General features: G+C 41.1%; 1 protein-coding gene across 1 annotated transcript in view; it reads right to left on the bottom strand.

Annotated features, from left to right (window-relative positions):
• MAML2 (mastermind like transcriptional coactivator 2) overlaps nt 1-18,007 on the bottom strand; it is a 383,748-nt gene that overhangs the window by 115,949 nt on the left and 249,792 nt on the right. The window contains exon 3 of the mRNA XM_017881984.1: nt 6,565-8,166. Coding sequence (XP_017737473.1) covers nt 6,565-8,166 — 1,602 coding nt within the window. The remainder of the gene's footprint in view (nt 1-6,564; nt 8,167-18,007) is intronic.

Genomic DNA, 18,007 nt, shown 5'->3' with positions numbered 1-18,007 from the left:
TAGAGACGGGGTTTCACCGTGTTAGCCAGGATGGTCTCGATCTCCTGACCTCGTGATCCGCCCGTCTCGGCCTCCCAAAGTACTGGGATTACAGGCTTGAGCCACCGCGCCCGGCCCAGAAAAGATTCTTAAATTCGAATGGATGATGTTAAAGAGAAAGAGAATGAATGAATTTTCTTTATTATGTAAAATACCTAACAAAACTCCAGAAATGTTTGCTTTAAAAATTAAACTGCATTCTCACTTCCTTGTTTTTTCTCCCATTTTAATCTGGGAACAGAGGTACCAAGAAGCCCATCAGCAAATCAGCCTAGCAACAGAAACAAGAATAAGCCTGCGATATGATGAAAATAGCTCAATTTGAAAACAATCTGATTATTTAATTTTTAAAAAACTTTGAAAATTTTATGCTTTCATTACTGCACCACAATTTCTTATTTGATCTCAGGTGTAGCATCAGTAATCCAGAACTGTGCTTGGCAAATAGCAGGCACACAATATATATGTTTTTAAACAAGTGAATAGAAGCTTAGCCAGAGCTAAGAATGGAGCAATATTCAGTAAGTTCATGGCTCCTGGTAGGCAGATCAGGAAACTGAGAGATCTGTGGATTCAGATAAGGCAACATCAGTGTGAGTTTGACTAAAGATCCCTCCCTACATTGGAATTGACCTAAATTTTTCCTGAGGTGATTATTTTGCCTGGGACTGTAGAAAACAGTGAAATTTCAAACATATATCATAAAAAAGGCCCTGACAGCACTACCCAAACCACCTCTACCTATTTCCTTAATTTAGGCAGCATAGTAATTATGAGCCCTGACTATAAAATCAGGTCAATTACTAACTATAACCCTGAGCAAGTGATTTGATCTTTCTGAGCATCAGTGTCCTCACATGTGAAAAATGGTTGATTACAGCTACCATTTGAGTTATTTGTATATGGCACAGAGTTAGTGCTAATGTTAAAACCAACCAACTAACCAACCAACCAACCAACCAATCAACTAACCAACCAACAGAATAACGACAAAAGAACAAAAAAGACACCAAGTTCCTCCTGCTAATTTTCCAATTATGATTCTTCAATACTAATTATATCAATATATGTATCTGGAAACTGACTCTGCATTCTGGTCAAGCACTAGTTTCATGGAGTATTAAAAACAAATTTTTCTTTCCTTTGTAAACTTAAAAGATAAATGGTGAAATATCAAAGATAAAATGAAAATGTAAACATAATGCTAATGGCCTCCCATTGACAACCCACAGCATGTCTGTAGCAACCTTGTTCCCTTTTGCCAAGACTCGCCAAGGTGAGTTATAAAGAAATAACCAAATGGTCAAGAGTCATTTGCAGTGATCACCTTGCATCTCTTGAGTCTCTATCCCATCTTCACTATAGATTTCATGTCATTATATTTACCCTTGACTGCAGGTATGTCACTATCTTTTTGGCCTTCTTCTTGGTTATGAATATACTGACAAATTTTGTTTGTTTCTCAGCTTTTGTAGGACTTTGGCTTGGTTTTGCTTTGGCCCTCCATGCTCCTGACTTCCTCTAATCTATTTTAGCCTATGAACCTAAACTCTGGCACCAGCCTAACTGGAGGACCCTTCAGCCAACCTCTAGGATCCAGCAAAGGAGTGACTTGGATATCATATTATTGCAAAACACTAAATTCATCTTTATTTTCTCATTGGAAAAGGCATTTCCAGCCGATACAAGATATCTATTTCTTCTCTGGCACTTTCATTGGACAATTATAAGGATGTAGAGGTATTGTCAGCATATGAGAGTTACATTGATTTCTCCACTGCTACCCAGGCCAATTTGGAAACAATTTTCTGTGTGTTCATCCTTAAGATTGGATATATGCAATGCTACCTTAAAGAAGTGGGGCAGAGAACATTAGGAGATGTGCCTGATTTACACCAAGGGTTGATATGGCGTAGTGAAGGATAAGCTTGGCTAGGAAGAGAGAGTAGGGTAAAGTTATTAATATATGATTGAGGAGCTTGGCTTTAAACTAAGGAGGCAATGTACAAATTTATGTTTCAGTCATAACAAACCATCCATTCACTGGCTGCCTTCCCTCCAAGAAGTTTTAAATATGGGAGAATTCTAAACCAAATATAGAATCCACTTGAGTTGCATGGATCCAATGTTAGAAAAAAATTCACACTTTTAAGTGACTGATTATATAGCTCTGAAAAAGATCACTTTTTGGTTCAAGAGGTAAGCGCTTTTGGCTTAAACCCTCATGAGTCCTGATCAGCCAATAACTCTTTCACAACTTAAATAAGTGTTCACTGACTTGAAGATAAATCAGAAATGCATGCATTGCATCCCCATCTTGCCCTCTCCCATAATCCTCAAATCAGGAAGGGAAGAAAATTATAGCCAAGAGGTATCTCCATGTGCCAAGCTACAAATATTAGCAAGACAAGAGTCTGCTGTAGACATTTTGTAAAACACCAAATAGCGTTTGTTCTCCCAGTCTCTGAAGAAGAGATTACTTAAAACCACCCCAAGCATAGAGCAATAAGGATTTATTGAACAATTTTATTACACTGCATCCATCTCTCAGGAAATCATTTACCTGTAGGAAAATAGAGGTAGGTACACAGTAAAGGGGAAGGGGCATAGGAATTGCCCACATTCAGTCTGTAGCTGCAAATGTGGATCTGTCTGGGTTCAGAGTTCTGACAGGTAAAGGGAAGGTCACCTTTGCACATCTATGAGGTAGACTGCAAGCAACTGATCAACAAATTTAGTCTACCAATTTGTAGCAGAGAACCAACATTTCCACCAGGCTAAAGAGCTTCAAGTAACAAATCCCATAGTAAATTGTCCTATGTTTGACACAAAGTGAGTATGACAAGCAGAAAAAAAAAAAAAAAAAATACATGACTAGTGGTTTCCTTTAGGATATTTTAGTTGAGAAATTTAAGAGTTGCTTAATTCCAAATCCCCCACCCTACCCATGACTTTGGTCATCAGTAACAGAGATTTAGCTGTTCTGGAATGAGAATAGACATTTGTTCTGTCTATTATAGATGGAAGATTTAAAACTACTCTCTCTGAGTTGAGAATACATGCCAACACACTGATGAGACAATGAGAATCAGAAGAACCTTAGAAGTATGTATATAAAATAAAAGTTGCTCCTCAAAAATTAACATCTTGAGAAGGAGCTCACTTTCTTTAACTGCCTTCAGAGAAAGCTCACACACCACACTTGCAATGCAGCCTTGTCACACCACAGTTATCCCTTGGTTTTGACCCAAAGCAGCATTACCCGGCTTGACTGTTTGCAAAAATTGCCCCGATAGGATGAATGTTACTGCGTTGGTGATAGTCTACCAAATGTGTTATAAGCCCTAGAGACAATCCCCAGAGAAAATTCTATAGCTGTATTGAACTATAGCATCATTATCAGAATGTGTACACTTCCCTCCTAAATGTGAATACTTTCCAAAGAGCAATACTTACTTGACTACACAGCTGTAGTATACTTGCTTAAAACTCAGTCACATGATTTTGGGATCATGTGTTATAGAATTATTGATCTGGAAGGGACAATGTGGTTCAGTCTATAAAGCTGGGATAAAACTTTAAATGGGTGGCTACTCCCCAATTAGAAGAGAAGCCCTTAACCTGAAATGCTGCCACATTTCCACCACTTTTTAAGGGCCTTCTGGAAGAGATGAAAATTAACTCTGTATCATATGTGTCATATGCCCTAGGAGAATGTAAAAGATTATCTGAGGCATTGGAAGATGTTTGTTGATTTGGCCATCAGCACCCATTAGTGGGCTTCGGTCCTAGAAACTTGAGTGGGGACTAAGAGGTCAGGAATATGGTTTATAGTTGCTGATATCAGCAGTATGTCTGGAAACAGGCCAGAGGATGTTGGAGGTGGCAGGGAGGCTCCCAGAAAAGGACTGATGGGGCACCAAAGATATATATTTCCATGCGTTGGCTCACGCCTGTAGTCCCAGCACTTTGGGAGGCCAAGGAAGGCGGATCACTAGCTCAGGAGTTCTAGACCAGCATGGCCAACTTGGTGAAATCCCATCTCTACTAAAAATACAAAAATTAGCCAGGCGTGGTGGTGCCTGCCTGTGATCTGAGCTACTCAGGAGGCTGAGGCAGGAGAATCGCTTGAACCTGGGAAGTGGAGGTTGCAGTGAGCTGAGATCAAGCCACTGCACTCCAGCCTGGATGACAGAGCGAGACTCCATCCCCCCCCCACCAAAAAAAAATCTATCTATCTATCTATCTATCTATCTCCTGTTGTAAATTGTTTATTTTGGTTAACTCCATAATGTTTACCCTCAGGAAGGCTAATAGTCACACAGATGTGTGTGTGTATAAAATTTCTTTAGCATCTCTAAAGAATAGACATTTAGAATATGTTTTTATTCCAAAGGACTTAATCTACTATGTAGATTATGTAAGTAGGGCTCAACATTAGAAGAATATTCTTTTTAAGAATTCCACAGTGGTCTATAAGGATTCCAGCAAATGCCACCTGTGAGCTGTAGATCCTAGTGGCTAAAAGTATAGGCTTCAGAGTAGATCATCAGAATCCCGCAGCTGCTACTCATTATCTGTGTTAACTTGGGAAAGCTATTGAACCTCTCTGTGCCTCAATTCTCTTACCTGTAACATGGAAATAATGGCATTTCCTTCATATGGATGAAATAAAATGCCACAAGTAAGGGAGGCAGAAGTCATGCCGGTTATAAATGCTAACTCATTGTATCTCATTATTTATAATTTCCATTTTTATGGTCAGAAGTCTGGGCCTAGAAAGGGTAAATTGCAATACACTCAAGCTGCTGGATAGTGGAAAAATTAGGGATAATTTTCTTTCATTTCCATAATACTGTTTATGTTAGAATTTGGGATTTACTCCAATGCCTCTCCTATATAATAGCAGTGCTTATTTCAAAATAACATTTTGGTGATTTATGACTCTTTCCATAATCATAATAGTAATCAACTTATTCTAGACTCTGAGCTGATAATTTCCTCATTTTATTTTCAATACACTCCTAGGAGATTTTCTTTTCACTCCTATTGATAGGTGAGGAAATAGGCTTAGAGAAGTTCAGTGAGTCCCCTGAGGTGACACAGCTAGGACTGTCAGAGTAAGAATTTGAACCTACATTCATCCAAATCAAAGTGCCTACCTATAGCATTAGAAAATAGTTCTATGACTTGTTTTTAAATGCCCCTAAAATTGCATGGGTTAAAAAAGAAATTTTGTAAAAAAAAAAAGTGTATATGTATGTCTCTACTCCAAGTTCATTCTCCATAATCTATAATTTTTTAAAAACCCACGTAAGTAGAAAAGAGCTGAAAGCTGTCTTAGTGCATAACTTTTGAATCCTCATTGAGTCGAGTGTTCTCTTGGCCAACATCTAGGGCAAAGGTTAGCTTGGACAGAGTTTGTGGTGTTTGTGGCATTCTTTTCTGGGCAGTAGCCACGAAAACTACTCTAGGAATGTTATTGAAATTAGGCTCTGCACTATCACACTGTCCTGAGATAATGTTCTGACATATAATGTGCAATCTTTGTGCTCAGACAGATAATGTAGACCTGTCAAATTACACGTACAAAGCAATATTCAAAGTTCCTTCCTTCCTTCCAGGAAGAGTTTTTTCTTTCAAGTTCCCTGGGGATCAGGACTAACTCATCAATATGTGCTCTAGAGGGACAGAGTTATGTCTTCATATTGTTCATATTTGGGGCGGAATCAACCTCTGTTTTATGTAAACCAAAGGACATAAGGTAACCAGAGATTTTTTTCTCTGTAGTCGTGATGATTTCATCCTTTAACACTTAACTCAGACATTATTTTTCCAGAAGCCTTCCCTGATTTCCCTTTGCTGGGTCAGATACCAAAACTCTGTGCTCTCATATCATTATCCTTTCTACCTAGTATTGAAATGGTAGTCGAAAAATCCTGTCTCCATTTCCTTACTGTGCTTGCAGACAGGGATCATGTTTTATTTCAGGCTGATATTCAGTCCACATGCATCACAGGGAGTCATCACAGGATCATTATGATGGGTTGGGCATTTAGATATTCCAGTTGGTTGGTGCAGGTGTAGATCAGTCATTTAATACTCAATCCCACCTCTGGCTTCATTCCGATTCTCAGCATAATTACAACATCTTGCACATGGTAGGTACTCAGCAAGTGCACATTGACTTAATGACTAATTTACTGCTTGGATAAATGACCATCTGATTGACAACTGGATATGTCACTAACAGCATACATTATAATGCTCTGAGTGAGCAAGAACCTTTGATCATTACAGATCACAATGACACTAATGCTCTACAAGGAAGTACTAGCCCTTGCCTCTAGATGCCCCCAACGAACCAGGCTTTATGAGGTCTTCATATGACTCCATCAAGACCACTACTGTCTTTGGTCTTGATCTTGTCCCAATACAAACATAATGGTAAAATGGTAACCAAAACATAAAGATCAAGCTAAATGGTCTCTGGGAACTTTGTATTTGGAGTAGTAGAACCCTTACCTGTCTCTGTTGTTGGGAGACTTGGTATCCCATTCCTGTGATGGGCTGATTCTGCATTTGCTGAAGTAGGAGCTTTTGCTGAAGTGGCAAAGGTGACCTTAGCAAAGGCTGGCTTGGTAGAGATTGGGCGGGCTGAGAAGATGGTTGTTGCTGCTGCTGCTGCTGTTGTTGCTGTTGTTGTTGTTGTTGTTGTTGCTGCTGCTGCTGTTGTTGTTGGGCTGAAATCGAGCTCTGCTGCTGTTGCTGTTGCTGTTGTTGAGCTGAAATTGAACTCTGCTGTTGCTGTTGCTGTTGCTGCTGCTGCTGTTGCTGTTGCTGTTGTTGCTGCTGCTGCTGCTGCTGCTGCTGCTGCTGGGTGTAGTGTAGGAGAGAAGGCTTGTTCTGAGAAGGCAAAACAGAAGGCATCTGCTGGTTTGCTTGATCTGAGTTAAAATGAAACAAAGGCTTGGTGTTGCCCTGACGGGGCTCCATGGCTGGGTGCGGGTTGTTAATAAAACTTCGACTGAGATCCTGAGGCTTTTGCTGCATGAGCACATCCAGGTGCCCACCCTGGGCTGAGGGGCCAGCCTTGTACATGTAGTTAGCCATTACTTTCGACTGGCTGCTGCCGCCAGCTACCCCAGACATGGGGGAGCTCTGTGGGCTGAATGTCTGCTGACCAAAAGAAGGGCTGGGGATTTTCTCCTGCCCAAATGGGCCTGGTGATGGTCCAGCAGAAGAGGGCAAGGCTGACCAGTTGGTAGGCTGGTGCTGCTGCTGGTGCTGCTGCATCCGGGCATGCTGCTGACGATTGGCAGCTATCTGTTTGAGCTGCTGGGCATGGGATACTTCTTGCCAGCTTGGCAGGGCCCGACTTGCTCCTGAGCCTGTCTGAGGCTGAGCCTGGCTCTGAGGGACTGAAGGGATTGGAGACGAAGTGGAGAGGGCAGAGTTGGCCATGGAGAATGCAGGGCCAGCTGATGGGGGCCTCAGCTGAGGAGAGCCTGAGGGGCCTTGAGTCAGGCCCGGTGAGTATTCACTTTTGATCACTATTTTCTCCATGGGTAAGGAGGGCCTAGGTGTGCTCCTCTGGCTTTGCTGACCCAAGTCAATGTTAAATGGGTCATCCTGCTTTATGGTGGCATTGATCATGTTCTCCAGTTCAAGGTCACTCATGGGAGGCACAGATATGTTGGTCAGTTCATTGAAGAGTTCCTGCAGCTCAGGATCCATCAGTTGTTCTCCAGGGTCGTCTCCATACCTATTAGGAAAAATATTCTCTTGGGTCATTTGGCCATCCATGTGCTTACTGCAAGACAGAGTCTCTCCTGGCTCCTTCTTTACCTCCTTTAAGCCCATGTTAAACAGGCCATTGCCAGGAGAATGTGTATGGGATGGCAGAGTATTAGTCTTTCGCAGGGGTGCTTGGCTCATAGGCAAGGTTCCTGACATAATCTGACTTTGTCCATTGTTTATTTGGAGGCCAACTTGTCCTGCAGTGAGATTCTCCCCAACACGAATTCTTTTGATATCAAGAAATGAGTTGTCCACAAAGCCATTGGGTCGCTTGCTGTTGGCAGGAGATAGGTTAACTACCTGTTTTCTTTTCAAGGAACCCTGGAGCTGAAAGACAGAAGGGAACAAAAGGAAAATAAGAGAAATTAATCCAATTATGCTTCTAATAAAAAGTGATGTGATATTTAAATGTTTCTTCTATTTATACACAAGATTCAGTTTTGTTTGTTTGTTTGTTTGTTTTTTAAAAAAAGGCACAAAGAAAGCACAAATGAAGCACAGTCTGGAATATAATGAAACTCGCAGTAGCACAAACAAAACAAAATAAAATATTTTTGGAGGAGCAGGTCAATTAGGTTAGAGATCAATGGTTCCCATGAGTGGTTCATAGGTCAATGGATAAAGATTCCTTCAAATATCATAAGAAGTTATTCACAGTACCTAAGATTAAAGCACTGTTATTTTCTGGAGCAGGCCAAAATATTCCACATGCATGCACACACAATCCCTTGCAGCTACAGATGATCAGAGTGTGCACAATTTTAAGCAAGATAGAAAACACTCACAAGTCTAAAGCTGGGACCAAACCTCTAGTTTCTTTTTTTTTTCACAGACCCAACCCCTTCATCACTATTATCCTCTAAGTAAGTAATTAGAATAGTTCTCAGGTCTAAAGAGATATTCTATTATTGTTCATCTATTTTTCTTCCTATAATTCCACTGCTTTGCATCAAAGCCTATGTAGCAACCTTAAGTGGACACACAAAAGCCATGAGATGATCATTTCTAATATGAGATACTTTAAGCACCGATTTTCCTGGGAATTCATTTCTTCTGTTTTCTATATCTAAATCTGATTACCAAAACGAAAGTGTTAATTGCTTAGGCTCTGGAAGCAGACTAAACTGAGCTCAAGTGCCAATTCTGTCACTGGATGCTATATGACCTCGGCAACTTACCTGAGCCTCAATTTTTTAATCCAGAAAATGGGGACGATAGCACTTAACTCACAGGAAGGGATGAGATAATGCATATAAAAGTTTAGAAAGTGCCTGTTACAGTAACAACTCAATAAACAACAATTTATAGAAAAAGTGTGGCTTACTACATTCTGAAAGGGGAGCATGTCTCTAAACAGCAATATGTTGAAGCTTTTCATGAATGTTAAAGCACTTCATTCACAACCTAGCAATCAGATTATACTTTATGAGCCTTAAAATTTACAGAGAAAGACTTAAGAGCCATATAATCACACTCATAAATTAAAAAGAAACATAAAACATTCATCATTCATCCTCATATCCTTGCTGATTTGTCTCTGAAGTGAGAGACCATATCTATCAAAGTGTGGCTTTCTCAGTGCTGCAGACCCACTGAAATTATTCAGTGTTTGCTCAGCATAACTGTAAAATACCTGAGGCAAAGAAGACATTTCCTAGATAGAAAATTCGATCACTTCTCCTTTCTTGTCTTCTCACTTATGGCTACTCTCTCACCTGCCTGAAGATTTCTAGGTAGACTAATCAAGAAAAGGAAATTAACATAACTGAGTATGTATTACATACCGAACACTTGAATATGGTTACTTTATTGCCCTTCATCTGCACATCAATCCCATTAGAAAGGTATTATTACCCTTAATTTATAAATAAGGAAACCAATACTCAAACAGGCTAAGTAACTTGCCCAGGGTCACACAGCTAGCAAGTGGGCTTTAACTCAAGGTTTGTGTGGTTCTAAAGCCCATGTCATTTACACTCTACCATGCTCTAATTAACTTGTTTAGGGCTAGGGTCAACCTAGCATGAAGGGGCCAGGGGCAGTAACTACAGAGACATCCTAGATTTCAGGTACAAGGATGAAGAATATGAGAACAGCCAGGATGCAGTATAGAGCTGGGGGTGGGGGTGGAAATCTGCTTTTTATCATCTGGCTCATCAGTACTTGTTTCAGTCATCCCTTATCTGTAGTTTTGCTCACTCACAGATGGTAAATAGTTATGGTGAATATGCCATGTTGGTACAACAGATTATAACCTGTATCATTGATGATTGGTAATCAGAGAAAGGAATCTGAACCCAAGGCAGGGCGATTACTCCCTTCCATGGGAATTTTGGATTTGGAGAAAGTGAGACCAGGCTCTCTTTAGGTGGCTGCATCTACAAAACTTGTGAGCTGTTGTTCCATTATGTTAACTAGAGCCATAGAGGAAGCACATCTGTAGAAAGAGAGAAAAATGAAGCAGAGGAGAGACACATGTTTAATATCATTCAGGAGCTTGTTTCCAATCCCAGGTCAGCTCTGCATCTCTGCTTGTTTTCTCTGATACACTATGGAATCATGATAATGAATTTCCCTGTTGCTTAAGCTAATACAAATTGGGTGTCTGTTACTTTCAACCAAAAGTTCTAACCAAGTTCCCTGAGATCACATTTAGTGACGAACAATTTGCAGCAAGGGGCTGGGCATGCTTTGTACCTGGGTGTGAAGCTTCCCCTCTCCCCGCATCTCTGCTGTCTCTGCATGATTTGCTGACTCCTAATCTTGTTCACTCACTGGTGTAGACATCATCACAGAACACGGTCAGCTATCACCACATTCAGCAGAAACTCAAAGTCACCACTGTCTACCCTCATGGGGTCAGGAAGAACACAGACCAGAGAGTGTCAGCCATGTTGCTTCTGATTTATTTCAGCATAAATTGCATTTTGAAGGTTCTTTCACAACTAGGAAAGAACAGACAAAGGAGTACATTCTTTTTCTAAATTTGGGTTATCACCTTTGATTTATTTTCCACTGCTTTGAAAAAACCTGTTCAGCCAGATTCTCTCACTGCTCTGGCCACTCCCTGGGCAGTGCAGTACGCGCTCTGGGAAACAGCAGTCACACTTTCTTTAGGCCATGAGGAGTGGAGAGACAGTAATAGAATTAGTGATAATTGTATAATAATGAGTCATTTATTGAAGGCCTGAGTGTGAGATGTTGTACTAAGCACTTTATGTGAATAATCTTATTTAATTCTCACAACTCTCAGAATCTTCACAACTCCATAAAGTTGATATTATTTCTTCCCCTCCCCCATTTTGCAGATGAGAAAACAGGTTTAGAGATTGAGTATCTTTTCAAAGGACAGACAGAGTAAGCAACGAAGTCAGGAATCAAACCAGGCATTCCGACTGCACAGCCTGTGCTCTGTAGTAAGTGACACCCTAGGCCCTGACACAGGTAAATGGTACCCACACCTGTGTCTTCAGGAAGCCAGGGATCTCGTCCTGATTCTTCCATTAAGTTGCTTTGTTACTTTAGGAAAAATACTCTACTTTTCTGGGCCATAGTTTTCCTCTCCTTTATAAATGGGATTATCTCTGAGATCATTATCCTACCCAAAGCCAGAAAATAACAAGCAATAAAGGAGGGAAGTTTGGGTTCCAGGCACTATATGTGGTAGTGTAAGGTCACCCCCAAGCACAGCTGGAGGGATTCCTTAAGATGGGGGACAGAAGAAGTCACGTGTGATTACATTAGGATAAAAGACACCCATCAGAATTTCACTGGGCATGATACTTTACCAAGAGAATTTTGGGGATAGGCTGTGCCCTACCTTCTAGAAGTTTCTAAACTAGTTATAACACCGAGGCCCACTGAACGTCTACATGCAGTAGGCACCAAGCTACCGGCACCAGCACCATACAATCTAAATGATTCTCAGGGATCACTTTTTGCTTTGAAATATCTCCTTTGCTGGACTAAAATTCTTCCATTAGATACATGGGTTTGAATTATATTATAGAGTCTCTCAAGATGCAAATATTCCAGAAGCAACAGAGGAGAAAATACAGTCAATAATACCCCAAGGAGAAACAGTTTATGAGAAAATTCAATGCCAACTTACCAGAACAAGAATAAAGTCCTAAGGGAACAAGACCTAATCAGGGGAATGGTGGGGAATAAAGGCAAGGGTTTAAACAGAGAAGGCTGGGGGTAAGACTATAGGAGTTGGGAGCTACACACTGTGGACCTTTTGGGTGGTTAGGAGAAAAGAGAAGGGGGAAAGGAGAAGTATTAGGGTAGTAATGTCCTGAGGGGCAGCAGGGCCTGAATCTTCCAGAAAACAGTTAATGATACTGGAAAGGTAAAGGGAAGTATCTCCAAAACAAATCCTTCCCCAAGGGCTGACCTACCTATTAGGCATGGGACACACAGTGCCCAGGGCTCACAATAGTTACAGAACAGAAGGAAAAAAATAAGATTTTAGGTTGAAGAACTGTTTCAATATATGTTAATTTAACTGTTTCAATATATGTTGATATATCTATATTTATGCCAACACAGTCATAAAATACAATTTTTAATATTTTTTAAGGAATAAGGGGCTTCAAAGGCAAGAGTACGTATGTTTTATGAAAGCCTCTCACCTCTTAACTATTGTGTACTGAATGCTTATTCTAGACAGGCACTCTGTGGCATAAGTTCTTGTTTAATCTCATGGCTCTCTGAAGCTTGTGTTCTTATATACCCATTTCATAAGTGAAAAAATTGAGGTTCCTGACATTAAGATTACACAGTAAAGATATGGAGGCAAGATGCCAGCCCAGACATGTCTGGTTCCAAAGTCCAAATTCTGAACCACTAACCATACTGCTCTCTTCTCTTTCGGCCTCTACCTTGCCAAATGCTGACAGTGTTCTGGACACAGTGAACCCAGATAGCCAAGACAAAAGACCAATAGAATGAAGATGCGTTGTGAGCACAGGGCAGGGGTAAGGGCATTCGGGACACAGGGGGTTGGATGGCAAGGAGAGAATGATGACATCATTGGTGGGAGGTTGATGGTGAGAGTTCAGGCCATCATTCCCGAGGCTCCAATATAGGACAGGAAAGAGACAAAAGGTCATTCGCTCAGTCAAAAAGATTTACTAAGCAGCAGAGAGAGTTCTGAACCATATCCTATCAAGTCATCCCTGGCACGAGGGAAAATATGCAGATGATTAAGCCAGCAGCAGGATGTAAAGGCTTCCAATCAGCACTACATCTCACCTAGGTGGATAAGAAGCATGTTTTATTTTGCATGATAAATCTGTGCCTCACAATTATGTTTAATTCATGAAACTGTGCATTTAATATCACCCTTTCACTGGCCATCCGAAGAAGGGGCTTGTTTTGGGAATGATTTTCAACAAGGCAAGTCCAGTCTGGTTTGCAGATGACACAGAAATCACTGTATTTTCTTTTGCTGAGATTCAGCAAACTGTTTCTCTTCACTCCCGTCCTTGTTCTCATTCTTCCATTTGGACACCGAGATGCTATTTGAGGCCTGCGGTCTCTGCTTGGGAAAGGCATAGGCCTGTCCGGGGCAGGGTCCAGACACAGTGGCCCACCTGCCCCAACAGCTGGGGTTGAAGGTATGAGAACGTCTAGGAATGAGGAAAATCCAGCACAGCAGAACTGGGACGGGGTCCTCAGTAAACTGCTTCTTTTAAACAGCTATGCTTCACTTTTCCAAAGGACTTGAAACATAAACTTTCTGGAGGGATTTGAAAATGCCATTATTGCACAATCCTCTGGTTTCTGTTTCTTCCCCTGCCCCCTATCCCTTTCCACAAAATAAATGCATTCTTTGTCTCCGGTGCTGCCCTAGAAACAGGGAATGTGCCACACAAAGGTAACAATTCAGTCCATAGGTCACTTTTTTTCACCCCAAGTAGACTTCTGTCTTTCTCAACCAGGCATAAACACAAGAACCAAATCTGCCACTGCCTACATACTCAAGGGAATATCTTGGTTCCATCATCTGTAAACTTTCCTCGGGCTATTTTACTCATGGTTGATTAGAGATAGGATTGTGGATAGATAACATTAGAAAGAGACCAACTCGAAAGATAATGTATGACTCTTGATTTGATTCTTGAAGTAAAAATGTTTAGGATCCAGGAATAGTCAATTCTAGCTCCTCAAGTATTTGGAGGTGAGAGTAATTCCTCCCTGCCTTTCTAGCCCCAGCACAAAATAGGATTGTCAGGCTTTTACTAAAGACAGAAAGAACCTTCACTTCTTATTTGGCCCTATCAAGTTCTGAGCTTCCCTGTATTACTAGATATTATTTTGTGGCCACACAGTAATCAGGTTTGCCCAGCCAGATTTTAAGCTCTTTGAAAGTGGGCATTCATTGCCTTATACTTCTCCAAGTTTCTTTCAGTACCTACCACAATGCTGGGCATATTCTAGGTGTTTTAATAATTATTCGTTGACCTCAGTGCCTGGGAAACGGGATCCTTCTAACTATTGAGCGGGAGCAGTAAAACAATGCTAAAAAAGGAGGTTATGGCTTGTGGGGAACATTTTCATATCAAATTCACAAGCAAATTAATGGTTCCACTAGAATTTTGCTTGAGTGATTATTTTCCTTTTGTTTTTACTTTTTTAAAAACATTTTAATACATTTTTTAGTAGAGATGCAGTATTGCCATGTTGCCCAGGCTGGTCTCGAACTCCTGGGCTCTGGCCATCCTCCTGCTTCGGCCTCCCAAAGGTTATAGAGATTATAGGTGTGAGCCACCATACCTGCCCATTGATTATTTTCCTTTAAACCCTGAAGTCACGAGAATGTGAAGCCCTGAGAACTAGAACTGTGAAAAAAATGTATTGTCATTCATGTGAACCAGAAGTGAAGGGGTGTGTGAAGCTTTGTGATTGACACAAAGTGTTGTTGAGCTTCCTGACAGGACTGCAAAGCTGGGATGCAAGTTGAAGCCCCATCTGGACTCCATGCCCTTCCTGGGTGAAAGCAGTGGAGCAGACACGGAGCCAGGACATGTTTCCTTATGAATTTCAGTAACTCGTACTTTCACTCCTTCAAGAAAACATGTGAGGTTTTTTTGTTTGTTGTTTTATGTTTTAGGGCTTTTGTTGTTGTTGTTTTTCTTTCTTTCTTTTTTTTTTTTTCTTGAGATGGAGTCTCACTCTCTCGCCCAGGCTGGAGTGCAGTGGCATGATCTCGGCTCACTGCAAACTCTGCCTCCCAGGTTCATGTGATTCTCCTGCCTCGGCCTCCCGAGTAGCTGTGATTACAGGTGTGCACCACTACATCTGACTAATTTTTGTATTTTTAGTAGAGACAGAGTTTCACCATGTTGGTCAGGCTGGTCTTGAACTCCTGACCTCAAGTAATCTGTCCGCCTCGGCCTCCCAAAGTGCTGGGATTACAGGCGTGACCTACCGCACCCGGACTTTTTGTTGTTGTTTTTAGTGTAAGGGTCAGAGGAGGCATATTAGATCTTTCTAGAAAATTGGTTCCATAACTTTGTTCCATAAGGTTTGTACCCTGAGAAATGTGACTATTTTAGTCAACAAAATAGCTTTTTTTTTTCTTCTTCTTCTTTTTCTTTTCTGAGACAGGATCTGGTTCTGTCTGGAACCAGACAGAACTGGGACCATCTAGGCTGGAGTGTAGTGGCACAATCTTGGCTCATTGCAGCCTCAACCACCCAGGCTTAAGTGATCCTTTCCCCTCAGCCACTGGAGTAGCTCGGACTACAGGCATGTGCCAACACACTTGGCTAAGTTTAAATTTTTTTGTAGAGATGGAGTCTCACTATGTTGCCCAGGGTAGCCTGGAACTCCTGGACTCAAGGTATCCTCCTGCCTTGATCTCCCAAATTGCTGGGATTACAGCTGTGAGCCACTGTGCCTAGCCCAAAATAGCTACTCTTTATGAAGCCCAAGATACAGCTTTATATAGAAGCAGGAGCAATGCGAATTCAGGTTCTATATAGAGAAAAGCAGTCAACATACTGCCCCTCTGAAGGTACTCAATACCAAGCTCTCCCGTATTCAAAATTTATTTGATGCCTTCCCCACCTCCCCTTTCTTAGATTTAATGGTTGGCTTGTGGAAGAGTAACTAAATGACTTGGAATTTGCCTTGGAAACACTCATCATTACAAGACAGAAAAAAAGGCATTTCATGATAGCATTTTGTCAGTGTGGGCACTTCCATCACTTCCCCATGGAGAATGTTCCAAGTTTATCTTTAACCAACAAAATAGTCATTGAGGAGAAGGGGAAGTGAACCAGTGCAACACTACCTTGGAAAGGGACACATCTTCTCTTATCAAGATAAATGGGAAGCTGTGGGATCTAGAAAGAGCGCAAGACTCAACCGCCAATAAACCTGGGTTCCAAATGCTTCTCTCTTCCTACTTACTGCACACGTCTAAACTAGTCACTTACCTTACCTGTATGATATGACAATACCCCATGTCTCAGGGTTTTAGTGGGGACTAGCAACATGCATGTAAAGCATCAGCATTATTCCAAGCTCAGAGCAAAGCTCCGTCACCGGCAGCTCTTTTTCAGTAAGAGAGGTGAACTTGAACCTTACTGTTCAAGTTCTGGTCTGACAAGTACTGTTCAAGCTGGTCTGACACTTCACATTGTTATCCTGACTATCCTATGGACAAGGCATGTGCTAGAAAAAGAGAAAAGGAAGGTAACAAAACCAGAAATTTTTCTCCTCATCTGTAACATTGAATTTGTTTACCCATTCATTCAATAGATACTTATTTAGCACCAGCTGTACATTCTATAAGGGTGCCTACATCATAGGGTTAATGCAAGGACCACGTAGTTAAAGCTCAAAAAGAGCCCAGAACATTGCTCTTAAAACACTGTTTTCAGTTGGGCGTGGCGGCTCACGCCTGTAATCCCAGCACTTTGGGAGGCCGAGGCAGACAAATCACGAGGTCAGGAGATTGAGACCATCCTGGCTAACACGGTGAAACACCGTCTGTACTAAAGATAGAAAAAATTAGCCAGGCATGGTGGCGGGCGCCTATAGTCCCAGCTACTTGGGAGGCTGAGACAGGAGAATGGCATGAACCTGGGAGGTGGAGCTTGCAGTGAGCCAAGATTGCACCACTGTACTCCAGCCTGGGCAACAGAGCAAGACTCTGTCTCAAAAACAACAACAACAACAACAACAACAACAAATACCCACTGTTTTCAATTAATGCTAGAATTAACAAAAGAAACAAACAAAAGGAATTTACCAGTCTGTCTGGAAACATAGTGAAAAATAGTAATACAATATGATCATTGTTCTGGAAACTTGTACATGGCCTTATTGTTGTAGATGGGAGAGACTCTGCCTGAGAAAGCTAGAAAAGGAATCCCACTCCCTTACAATGAAGTACCCCTCAAATATTCAAATGAATATCATGTTTCATATTATGATATTCTGCTAGTGGCAGTGTAAACAAAACTTGTTGTCCAATGACAGGGGGATGTTTATATTAAATTAAAAAGTTCAAACTAGAGTTATTTTCCCATGTAGTCTACTACATTAAATAATATCATTCCAGATCCATTCAGTGATAACCAATAGGATGACCCTGCTGACTATATCCTTAGTCATCCTGACTAGTTACTGCAATTGTAATAAAGCAAGGATCTGAGGGGCCATTCAGAGATGGACCCTTTGTGTTTAACAGAGAAATGCACATAATATTCTGTAAAAGCCTGAAAAATCCAGCAGCTTTGTGCACGAAATACTTTAACCATGACTCACTTTTTGCCCAAAATATATCAAAGCAAATCCAAAGTAAATGCTATGTCTAAAATGTTGGCAATTCTCATGAAATTTCTAAATGCCCTCCTCAGCAGAATGCACAAAGCATTAAGTATCATTAATCAAGTGGCTTCTCTCTCTCCTTTTGCTTGGAGGGCCCAGTCTGGAAAGCTTTCTCTAAAGGGCGTATCTCAAGGTCCATCCTACTTTCCCTCATATTTTTCTCCCTGCTGTAATGATTTTAGCACTTTCTGTCTTATATTGTTCTTGGTAATTGATTCAGGTCTGTAAGTTTTTTCACTTCAGTATGATTACAGAAGCCAACAGAAGAGACAGTATCTTGTGCTTCTCATCCACTCCCACATGCCCGTCCAAACTCTGTTCC

This window comes from Rhinopithecus bieti, unplaced genomic scaffold (assembly GCF_001698545.2).
Source record: "Rhinopithecus bieti isolate Rb0 unplaced genomic scaffold, ASM169854v2 scaffold_12653, whole genome shotgun sequence".
NCBI classification, from domain to species: Eukaryota; Metazoa; Chordata; class Mammalia; order Primates; family Cercopithecidae; genus Rhinopithecus; species Rhinopithecus bieti.
The sequence above is the reverse complement of the archived record's forward strand: the minus strand, read 5'-3'. Positions and strand labels throughout refer to the sequence as shown.